At 42.7% G+C, this 11,858-nt stretch overlaps 3 protein-coding genes across 3 annotated transcripts; 1 reads left to right on the top strand and 2 right to left on the bottom strand.

Annotated features, from left to right (window-relative positions):
• Nucleotides 1-51: 51 nt before the first annotated feature.
• On the bottom strand, nt 52-1,122 carry LOC6568310 (general transcription factor IIF subunit 2). Its single transcript, XM_001994662.2, has 2 exons — nt 510-1,122; nt 52-447 (listed from the first exon to the last, which is right to left on the bottom strand). The coding sequence occupies exons 1-2, from the start codon at nt 1,068-1,070 to the stop codon at nt 145-147; spliced, it is 864 nt and encodes a 287-aa protein (XP_001994698.1). The 5' UTR covers nt 1,071-1,122; the 3' UTR covers nt 52-144.
• Nucleotides 1,123-1,439: 317 nt separating this feature from the next.
• On the top strand, nt 1,440-3,963 carry LOC6568311 (alpha-1,2-mannosyltransferase ALG9). The gene is made up of 4 exons (XM_001994663.3): nt 1,440-1,654; nt 1,725-2,105; nt 2,217-2,694; nt 2,773-3,963. Exons 1-4 carry the CDS (start codon nt 1,509-1,511, stop codon nt 3,643-3,645), a joined length of 1,878 nt encoding a protein of 625 aa, XP_001994699.1. The 5' UTR covers nt 1,440-1,508; the 3' UTR covers nt 3,646-3,963.
• Nucleotides 3,964-4,365: 402 nt separating this feature from the next.
• On the bottom strand, nt 4,366-11,528 carry LOC6568312 (protocadherin Fat 1). Its single transcript, XM_043214768.1, has 5 exons — nt 11,468-11,528; nt 7,930-8,231; nt 5,872-6,918; nt 4,970-5,687; nt 4,366-4,900 (listed from the first exon to the last, which is right to left on the bottom strand). The coding sequence occupies exons 1-5, from the start codon at nt 11,526-11,528 to the stop codon at nt 4,611-4,613; spliced, it is 2,418 nt and encodes an 805-aa protein (XP_043070703.1). The 3' UTR covers nt 4,366-4,610.
• Between the last annotated feature and the right edge of the window lie 330 nt (nt 11,529-11,858).

The raw sequence follows: 11,858 nt of genomic DNA, 5'->3' as shown, positions 1-11,858 counted from the left end.
CATTTGGTTGGGAAATTGGGAAGAAGATTCTTCAATGATTTGACAATTGTCTGTTAAGAAAGTGTGCAGAAATGCTGCTGGATTTATTCATCGCGTAGACGACCAATTACATTTGAAAATTTTATTTAAAACATAATTCGATGACTATTCAGAATCGCTGCTGCCACCTGATTTGGTCTTCTCCTCGTCCTTTTGTTCCTCAGTCTTGTAATGGCGGTATTCCTTTTTGAGTTCCCACATATTTTTGTGCGGATTCTTCATGTTGTAGTCACAGACGTCCTTAAGTATCTCCTTCAGGTAACTAATGGGCTGATTGGTTATCTTGACCAGATCCTTAATATTATAGTACTGATGCTTCTCAAAGGCATGGAAAAGCATATCCATCACAGCATTCTTGTCGTCGCGAGCCTTCTTCCCTTCAGCCTTCTTGCGCTCGCGATACTCAATCTAAAACACGAAATTGGATGTGTAAAAATATACACTAACTACGAGCATTCAGTCAATCTTACATTATGAGCATGATCCTTCACTGGCTTGTAGTTCTGTACGATCTTGTCGATGGGCTGCACCCGACGTTGCGGCTCCGATGCCTTGCGTATGGACTCGAGCTTAAGTTTCATGTAACAAGTGTCGGCGATGGGACGGCACTCCAGCTTCTGCACAATGCGACCCTCCATATACAGTTTCTCGCTGTCCGGCGTCGCTGAGGCACCGGCGGCACCATTCTCCTTGCCATTGCTGGAGCCGGCCGCTGCCTCCGTCGGTGTCATGTGGGAGAAGACGCCAAGCGTCTGCTTGGTCACCTGTGACACGTCGAGCACATGCTCTGTGGGTATTTTCTCATCCGGATCCAGGGCGAGCACGGCGGGCGTCAGTGAAAGTGAGACTTGTGCTTTTTGGCCAGGCGTTTTGCTGATGCGCAGCTTGCCGACGTCCATGTTTGTGGGTGCCTTTTCCCATTTCTGTGCTATGTATTTTGGCACCTTGACTAGCCAGACGCCGCGCCCGGCATTGGACAGATCCAGGTCCTTGTCAATGATTTGCACTTTGTCCTTGTCATCCTTAGACATGTTCTGTTCTGGTTTCAAAATTAATACCTCAAAGCACAAAATGCAAATGCCAAATGTAAGCTGCACAGCTGAGGCGCAAAGGTTGCCACGGTGTTAGAAAAATGACACCATGTCAGTAGATTAAAAGGTTGTGAAAAGTAATTTGAGATTTGTGACGTCATGGATGAACACTTAAGTACATCAGGTGCTCGAAAATATTATGAGTCCAGAAAGACTCTACTTAAATATAGCTTATATACCATTCGAATTTAATCGTACAGCAAGTAAATTTAATGCTCATTTCAAAATATACATTTTAAGCATTCTGCCGCCTCAAGAAACAATGCTGCCAGCTCGCTTTACGCTACCTGACCGCATCAGCTGATGCAGATTTTACAAGCTGGATTTTTGTATCGGGGAATTGTGTGCAAACTGAGATAGATAAGTTGGGATTAGGAAATGGCACCGCCAGCGGCACGGGCGCGGTACAATGCCAACAAGGCTGACAACCAGATACTCACCAAAAAACCACCGAAACGTCTAAATGGCAAAAAAGACACCGCCGGCGACGTGTCAACCGGCAATCACAAGAAGGAGAAGAAGAAGTTCGTATATTCGATGTATTTACAAAAAAATGAATCTCTAATTTTTAAAAACATAATCATATTTTATTAGTAAACAATCATCGTCCGTTGCGCAGAGTGCGGACAAGGCACAGACGAACTCTAACCCCAACCCAATTATGCCCAGTGTACACACTGCCTTCAAAACATTTGTGAGCGCGCGCCTTTGCAGCGCCATTTGGGCGTACATTTCCGACTGTGATGAGACCTTCAACTACTGGGAACCGCTGCACTACATCATCAATGGTCATGGCCTGCAGACCTGGGAGTACAGTCCGCAATTTGGCCTCCGCTCCTACACATATCTATTGCTGCAAGGCGTGCCCGGTTGGGTGTATCAAAAGATATTCAATCCAAGTCCCATACTCATCTTTTATATGGTCCGCTGCATGCTGGGCTTTGGCTGTGCCGTAATGGAGCGTTTCATGTACAAGTGAGTATAGTTTGCAAAGCATCACTGTGTGCTTGTGTTTGAATCATTGTTAATATGGGCAGGCAAATCAAGTTGAACACATTTAATAGCTTCGACATTCTCTATTTGCAGATCCATTTGCCAGGAGTTTGGCATACACGTTGGACGCCTCTGGCTAATATTCCAATTGTTTAGTGTCGGCATGTTTGTATCCAGCACTGCGCTCTTGCCGTCCTCCTTCTCCATGTATTTTGGCTGCGCTGCCTTGGCCGCTTGGTGGCAGCAGCGCTACAGTTTGGCAATCTTTTTTACGGCTATTTCGGCGCTGTTGGGCTGGCCCTTTGCGGCACTTATTGGTGTGCCGCTGGTGTTGGAGTTGTTGATACGCCAGCGGGACTGGCGTACTTTTGTACAGTGGACGTTGATCTCTGGGGCGACAATTGCACTGCCAATGATTGCCATTGATTCGAGCTACTTTGGCAAATTGACTTTTGCGCCTCTCAACATTGTCTGGTACAATGTGTTCACCAGCCATGGACCAAACATCTTTGGCACCGAGCCACTAAGCTACTACATCATCAATGGTTTCCTCAATTTCAACATTGTTTGGGTAACTTTAAGAACACATTTAACATATATATATATATATATATATATTACTAATTGCTTTTGTATTTTTTATTTTTAGCTTATGGCACTACAGCTACCTGTTATGCTGGTGATGGACTATTTGCTTGTGCCCGCCAAGTTTAAGTCAACGCTGAATTTTCCTCGTTATATTTCGCTGGCGCCGCTGTATCTTTGGCTATTAGTGTTCTTCGCTCAGCCGCATAAGGAGGAGCGTTTCCTGTTTCCCGTATATCCTTTAATTTCGTTGTGCGGTGCCATCACTGTAGATGTCTATCAGCGCATCTTCTTTCGCTTCAAGTCGTTGGTGTTCAGGCTCAAGTTGGGCATTCACTATTTGGATCACAGCATGTTCATTGCCATCATCGTGATGGTAGCCAGCACTTTGTTAGGGCTTTCGCGCGTCTTTGCACTGTATCGCAACTATCACGCCCCCATGGATCTGATGCTGGAGCTAAATCAATTTAAGACATCGCCACAATATCGTGCGGATGAGATATATAATGTGTGTATTGGCAAGGACTGGTATCGTTATCCCGGCAGCTTCTTTTTCCCGGCTCGGAACTTCCGTTTGCGTTTCCTCAAATCTGAGTTTCGTGGCATGTTGCCCGCCTATTACGGGGAGGGGTCGAATGCCACCCAAGTGGTGCATCCATATTTTAACGATCAGAATTTGGAGAACGAGCATATGTACTTTGACTACGATCAGTGCCACTTTCTCTTGGACTTTGATGAGGGTAAATATACAACACTAGAGCCGAGTTATTCGAGACGCACCAAGGATTGGTCCATCATGAAGACTTTGCCATTCCTAATACCGGAAAAATCACACAAGGTGCTGCGTGCCTTCTATGTGCCATTCCTCACCGACAATCACATAAAGTACGGCGACTTCAATCTACTTAAGCGCAAAAAGACTCGGAATGGCAGCTAGGAAAGCCAGCGTCATGTGGCTAACCAATGATCAGACAATTAAGCCGCGATATTTCCATACAGCTGACATTATTGAAATCAAATTAATTTACTATTTCCAAATGAGTTTTGATTGTATTTCGTTTCTCTTTTTTATATTTGTATCTGATGCCGGTGAATTGTCATTGAAATTCATCTGATTTCTTTTAGTTTGTAAGCCACCACCGAATTGCTTAACTAATGTTGCAACCGTTTCTTAAAATCAAGCCAAAGCTGTAAAGATTATGCTGAATCGAATTAGAGTTTAAGGGATTAAAATAAAAGCAATGACGTTCTTAAATTTTGCAAATGCAAAAGTTGTTCTATGTCTAATTAGCTGAAAAAATGCGTATTCATTTTAGTCGCGTTTGCTAATATTTCTGTTATCAATACTCAAATGAGGAGAGAGCTTTGAAAACATTAAATTTTTTTAAGTACTGTGCATCTTAAGGGTTTGAGGACAGCTCAGATTATAAAAGAAATTTGTACTTACCACGACAAACCAATTGAAACTTAATGGCATTACTTGAAACAGCTAATTTCAGTATTAATCAAAAGGGCTTAAATATGCTATTGTAATTAATAATTATCATTCTTATTTTGGGGGCTTTTAAAAATTCAACTAGGCTGTGTTACTGTCAAGTAATACCCGCTATTATTCTAAATGAAGTATTATTGAAGTAAACGAAGTTTGCCCGATTAGTTCAATAGAATTTATTCTTAAGCTTGTCGTTAAAGTATCGTAAAAAGTGGGAAGCAAAATTGTACAATGGAATTCGCTTGCTTAGACTACAAGTGCTGGATGTTTACAATGCTATTTTTGGTCTACTACATTTACATTGGGGCCTAAAAACCTAAACGCGACTTAGACATAGACCTAGTCATTAAATCTTTAACTGTCCGTGGCCAGCAATATTTACAAGTTAACGGCGACTTTGTTCAGCTGTCCTAAAAGTAGACAGTCAAATTGTTCTCGGATGAGCCCATCGCATCCGAGGCGGTGAGTAGATTGGAACCAGCACCAATCGCATTGCCATTTGCTGTCGTTGTGATGGTGGTGACGCCACCGCCTGTGACAGCAGCTATCGTTTTGCGATTGTTGTTCTCCGGCGTCGTCTGCTGTTGCTGCTGCTGCTGCTGCTGTTGGCCCTGCTGCGAGAGGGAGTCGTGCTCGATCTCGTCCTCCTCGTAGAGTTGCCCGTTGGCCGAGGCGCGGGATACGATGCCTGGTAAGAAGACTATTTATAGTGAATGCTCTGGGCTGCTGGGGATGACTTGGGGACTCAATTTCGTTACGTTCAACTTACTGCGCACCGTTGCCGCATAGCTCTCTCGCTGACGCTCTCGTTCCCGTTCGCGCTCCCGCTCGAGCAGATTGCTGGCGGAACTGAGGGCCATGCTGCTGCTGGCACCGCTGGCCACATGATGCAGCCCATTGTTGATGGGATTGGCCATGTTGATGTTGCTGCTGGAATGCTTCATGTGTAGGACAGAGACTCCGCCGCTGGTGACACTGGCCCCATTGCCATTGCCCGCCAGCTTCTCGTGCGTCACCAGATTCGCCGAGGAGACGCTACTGTGCGCCTGGCTGTGCACACGATTCCGTCCCAGACTCAAGCCGCCGGGGCTGCTCTTGCGCTGCTTTTTGGAGCGCAGAATATAGCAGCTGAGCGCCATGATGATCAGTAGGAACAATCCCACAATCATGCCAAACATGCCCAGCATACTGCTGTTCCATGTGGACTGGGCGAGAGTCAGTCCCTCCATGGTTACACTAACCGGCACAGACGTGCTTCGCGGAGGCACGCCCGAGTCCATGGCAATGGCAATCAGATGTACCGTCGACTCATTGAGACTCTGCAACTGCTCTGGCCGCATATAAATATTGCCTGTCGCATCGATCTCAAAGAGACCCGCATGCTGCCCACGCAGCGATAGCTCCAGCTTATCATTGCGATCCCCATCCGCCGCCTCCACCTTGCCAATTAGAACGCCCTCAAAGGAATCCGTGCGCGACTGCAGCGACTGCTGGGAACAGAACAAGAAATTATAAAGCTGACTTGTAAATAAGTAATTATTATAATTAAATTATAATTATGGCATATTTAAGCTAGTCTTAATTCATTTTTCATAATGCAAGTTAAGACACAGAAAATATGTCTAATTTAGAATTAATCTCTTCCTTCTCATTGCAGCATTGCCAACTTACGCTTTTGGGCACCACAAACTCGTAATGAGTCTCCCGGAAGCGGGGCTCCCAGTCGTTGACATCAATCACTTCCAGTGTGACATCGGCTGAGGTGCTATTGGTAAGGCCATCGCTGGCAACGACCTGGAATTCGTGTTTGGTCATCTTCTCATAGTCCAGCGGCTTGGCCAGCACCAGTTCACCCAGCGATCCCACGCTAAAGAACTGTGAGTTAATTGGATCCACAATGGTGTACTTCAAATGCTTCCCTGGCTTGTTGGTGGGCAGAGCCAGGATGCGATTGCCCACCGCTGTGTCCTCCCGAATGCGCATCACGAAACGCTTCTGGACAAAGGCCAGTGTGCTGAGATCACTGTGCGTTCCCGAACGCGTTAACTGCACCGTGGTTAGTGCATAGCGATCTGGATTATCGATCTGCGTCGCTTTTACCACCAGAGTGGCTCCGTGTGTCAGATCTGCATAGCCAATGGGCGCCAGCAGCGTTATGATGCCATTGTGCGGATGCACCCGGAAGTATTTCGCATCCTGCGATTGTACAATATTATACTGAATGGGCGCACAGATGCCCTCGTCCTGATCGACGGCCTTTAGTGGCTCGGGACGCATCCGCAACTCGCCGGCTCGGCCATCGGCTGGCAGTTCAGCACTGTAGGATTCGCGCTGAAACTTGGGATTCTGATCATCCGCATCGGTGATGACAACGCGCAGCAGTGTATCCGAGTGTCGCGGTGGTGTGCCCTGATCCTGAGCACGCAGCTTGACGGTGAAGTTCTGCAACTGTTCGTAGTCGAGGGCCTTCTTTAGCACCAGTGTGCCCTCGAGCGGATTGAGAAATTGCACCAGCTCCGCATATGGACCGGGCAGCACCTGATATTCAACCGTTGAAAATGGTCCCGGCTGATCGGCATCCTCGGCGCGGGCACCTTGAAGTATGCGTGTCCCTGGCACCGTCACCTCGGATAGGGTCAGTGTGTATGGTGTGCCAATCCATTGTGGTGCATTATCATTGACGTCCGTGACGCGAACATTGACGGGAATGACGAAGCTCTGCAACAAAGAACAAAGCCAACAGCAAAAAAAAAAGAGGAAAAAATTGATTGAGTTTGGGGCGACCAGTTCAAGATAAACACCTTTTTTTTTAACAGAGCCCGGCGGCGGGCAAACAATAGGCAAAATTCTGGTCACTGACCCCAGGGCGGGTTCAAAGCGCCAACAGCTAAGGATTACGTTGGGTGCCGGTCCCCTCGCACTCTCGCCCGTCCAGTAAAACACTGCATATATTTGCATGTTCAAAGCAACCCCCAAAGCACTACGGAAGTACTAATGGCTAATTTATGGCCACTGCCTGAGACCCCAGACGTCTAACCGCAGGCAAGGCAACATCCTACTCCTTCTACTCATCATTGTCGGCACGAAGTGTAAGTAAAAGTTAAGTTGGTTTCTGTTTTGTTGATTCTAAAATTGAAATAGGCGTCGTTGTCTAAAAACTTTTCAATTGTTTATAGAGTACAAGAAATAGCCGCAACTTTTGTAGTTACCCAAAATCTCCCTCCCTTACCTTTCTTGCAGTGTGAACATTCCGAAACGTGTTTACCCAATTCCATTTAACAACCTCACTTGTACTTCGTACTCTGAGATTACGCCCCTTGTACACCACAGCACATCACGCACATTCAACGTCCAGAAGGGAGCAAGTGGAGTCCCGCTTTGATGTAGGTTAATTGGTTGCCCCATTACCAATTGCTCGAGTGCACTACACGAACGAAAGTTCTCTCCGGTGCTGAATGCGGCTAAGAGGTTCGTACCAAGAACATGTCAAAACTCTAAAATCCACTCCTGACATGGGTTAATTAAAATGGTCACTAGGTTTGACTGATTTAATATGCCGCCTATTAGTGAGTTTTTAACTAATAAAATTCCAAATAATTTATGTAGAAACTAGAATTATTGCGAATTAGAAACCCATCTAAAATCCAAACGTTCTTCGTTCGTTTTTGAATAACTTATTACTTTCATAGGCTAATATGTATAAAGACATATGTAACTTTGTGAGCTTACCGGATCCGTTGAACGTCTTCGAATGCAAATGACATTCACATAGATCGACGAGGGTCCTCGTAGACCTTCCTTATCAAGCTCGACGGACAGAGCCAAATCCTTGGTGCCCGCCACAATCTCAACGGGTGCATTTTTCTCCCTAAGGGAGAGATTAATGTCACCGGTGTCTGCCGTAGGATCACCATTTATACGCAATTTGCCAATGATGGATCCCACTGCTAGATCCTCAGTGGCTAGAAAACTCTCCGCCGAACCGCCACCCTCCAGATAACATCTCGAGTCCAGTATCGCTCCATTTGCGGCTGCAACGAAATGAAAAACAGAATCAAAGTGAAAATGTGCAATTTGCATTCTACTCTCTCGCTTTCCAGCCCAACTCTCTATTTTTTTGTGTTTTTTTATTATCTACTTTGCAAACAATTAGCGCGCTAAAAGTAAATTGCAACTAAATGGCTGCAGTGTGGGTTCCAGTGGGTTATACTGTCCACTGTCCAATGGCGAACATGTTTGCTCGTTCACTCGATACGCTCTACTAAGCTTTTGCTTATCTCTCACTCACTCTTTGTGTTTGTTTGGCAAACGGTTCGCTGCAAATCGGATGTCTGCCAAGTCCAAATGCTGTTGGCAGACGTGTTTCTGGTTTGTTTGTGAAGACCGCCACCTGCCACTCCAAGATTGTATACAGCTACACATATGTATTTTGTATAGACTTGGACTTGCCTGCTTGGCAACTGGATGAATCATGAACTGATGATTTGGTTGCTTTGCTTCAAGCTCCACTATGCAATTGTGTTACTGTGCACTGATTTAATTCAGCAACTTTCATATTAGTGACATAATAATATTGTGTCAACTGTGTAATTTCTATCATAATAATTATTCAATTGATGTAATATGTGTTTTCTTTGGAATTGTCATATGTGCACATTTCAGAAAGTATAATAAACTGCCCGCTAAATATTGCCCAGTTGGATCAAGTCAAGTTACAAAATAAGAGTATTAATCATAAATAAATTTACAAATTTGAACACTGATTTATTCAAGTTATTTAAGCTTTATCAGTCAAAAGTCGATCAGTTGCACATCTCAAAATTTATTTCTAAGTCTAGTTTCATAATTTCTATACATATTTTTTATGTAAGCCCCATGCTAAAAAAAAACCTTTTAACTTCATATACAAACATCTATATATATGAGAACATGACATAACACCTTTTTTGGTAATTACAAATCTACGAAAATTAATTAAAAGAAAAATAACAGAGCTGTGCAGTTGCTTCCCATAAAGTGTTCCGGTTATTTGTTTGGGCCTCCCCGCCCTCCTTAAAAAGTAGTTCTTACAGCCTTAGTAAATACATATGTGCTATGTGTTTGAATTAACGTTCTGGTAAGTGGTTTCAAGAGCAAAATTCAAAGGTTCACTATGTGACCCTGGCGAGAATTTCTCTTTGTGCCACAGCTGTGGACACATCTGAGTGGTTGGCGGATGATAAACTGACAGCTGTGGTGAAATCTTCTTGCTAGTTGTTGTCTCGTCTCCGTTTCAAGATCTTTATTGTAGGTTAATTGTTCTGACATTGGGCAACACATATATGAATATCGTAAGTAGACTTTCTTTGACAGTTAAATCTTTTGACAATCAGTTTAATTACAAGTTGAAATTATATTTGCAGAATTCGTTACTGAAATTTAAGCTTAAAGATAGGCTGATAAATCACATCAATACGAGTTTCTTTCGAAAGAGAATGGAAAGTGATGTACTTGGAATTTATGACTAAAACGTGCGCTTTTCTAATCTTTTAAAAATCCAAGCTCAAATTTTGTCACGTATTAAGAGAAAGGATGGATCTATGCCAGAAAGTGTGTGAGTATATTTAAACAAAACTAAGCTTTATGAATTTAATTAATCTGTATTAGGTGTTAACAAAGACCTTCGAAATAATTTCATAGTCTTTGGTCTTACAAACCCAAAAAAATGGGTTGTTTTCTTGTTATGCTTCATAAAGTAAAATATGTAATGTTGCTTTTAACTGATAATTAACTAAAATTGCATAAGTGCATGGACGCCATTAATTAGTTATACATCTTGTAAAAAGCAAAGCTAATTGGAGTCGCCACAAACATAGTACAAACATCAGCGCAAAGTTCAAATATCTCAAGCGTAAATCCGCGAAAGCAGCTGAATGATATAAAATCAAGAGTAAAGAAAATCACATGCGCATTTTCAATGCCTGAAAAGCTATTACATAAATTTCAAGTGTGTGTAGGTTGTTTTTTTTTTTGTATCCATGGATGGTGTAAAGTACAGCAACTAAATGAAAGTGACTGCAAAATAAAACATATCAAACAAATTTTTTGGGTAAGTACGTGAAAAGTTGCCTACAATAAATATTATGAATATGTGTCTGAGGCGACAGAGAAGGCTAGAAGAGTTTTTGGTACTAGAGAAAGAGATACACTTCGCTAAATGGGCAGGGAAAAGTTTCAACAACCACATCCATGAAAAACCAAACAAAGTTAAAGAAAGAAAAAACAACAAATTCGTTTGTGTGCGCTGTATTGCAATCGGTTTTTGTTTTGGTTTTCTTTGATAAAATTTCGTTCAGCCTGATGATTTTCATGAAAATGAAATGTTTCGCTCGACGTATATTTGAAAGACAAACTTTTAGATTTGACTGTGCTTCGTCGTTGTTTTGTGGCTCAAATTGTCGTAATCGTAATCTCATGGGCTGCCTGTCTGTGTCTCATTTAGAGAGTTCATAAGTTCTATGCCGCTAAACATCATAAACATCGTTCGCATACGACAAAATTTCGCAATCAATTTGTGGCACAGGTCAAGCCGACGAACCGGTAAAGAACTGTGACACTGTCATTAAAATGCTACAAGTATCAGACAGCTTGACAGACTATGGAATAGATTCTGGCCGAGTTTTAAAGAGTTATTCGCAAGCAGTGATGTATGACAATGTAATGAACCGAAATTAATGCACTAAATAGAACTGAAAACTGGAGCACTGTGGTAAATAACTTTAAAGAAGAACTACCCATGCCCAGTTGAATCGGAGCGGAGGCGCCGCTCCAGAAAAGGAAAACGCCATTTGCATAGCGGACGACCCCCCATTGAAGAGCTCCGGTTACGTTTCGCTTATCCGTAAGTCACGTAAATACTTTTATTCGTCATAAATCGTTGGACCAGAACGACGTTGACGTGTTTTTAGTCTTTATTTTTATATTTTCTTCTGTTTTCTTGCTTTTTTCTCTGGTTAAACATTTATCGAGTCTGCACGTTGCGACGTCACTTTGTCTTGGAATTTCACTATTTTTGTGCAGTCAGTTTTTCTTTCAAGTTTACCTGCGGTTAACTGCAGCTAATTACTTTGTTTGTTTTGATCATCGGCCGTATGCCAGGAAAACCAAGAGTAACGCACAAATTCCAGCATAAAACTTGAGAAATTTTAACCAAAGAATTTGCGAAAGTTTTTCAAAGAGGAACCGCTTCAGAAAATATAAATATGTACTTTAGTAATTCTTCACTTACCGCTGGCAGTCCAAGAAATTCCACAAATTGCATAGCATAGGCAATAAAGTATAATCCACATTTTGTGCCTAGTTTATCTCTTGTTGTTGTTGTTGTTTTTTAAATTATATTTATTATTTATGTATCTTAAAGCACCATATCAGCCCTGATATCAGACAGGTCTTTTCTTGTATTTGCTTAGCTTATAATTAAGCATAATTCGAGTAATTTACGCGATTTCATATACATTATTGTTTTCGGTAATTTCGCACTTTAGCTGATGGCTATTTATATGTATTTAATTTAGTTGTTATTGCTTCATTTTCTGCGTTCTCGTTGCTTCTTTTGCTTTGATTTCTATACTTTTATATCGCATGCAATTTTTCACTTATTCACACGAACCGTGTAGAGT

Source organism: Drosophila grimshawi, unplaced genomic scaffold, assembly GCF_018153295.1.
Source record: "Drosophila grimshawi isolate 15287-2541.00 unplaced genomic scaffold, ASM1815329v1 contig_311, whole genome shotgun sequence".
In the NCBI taxonomy this organism is placed as follows: domain Eukaryota; kingdom Metazoa; phylum Arthropoda; class Insecta; order Diptera; family Drosophilidae; genus Drosophila; species Drosophila grimshawi.
This window is presented reverse-complemented; position numbering and strand designations above follow the sequence as displayed.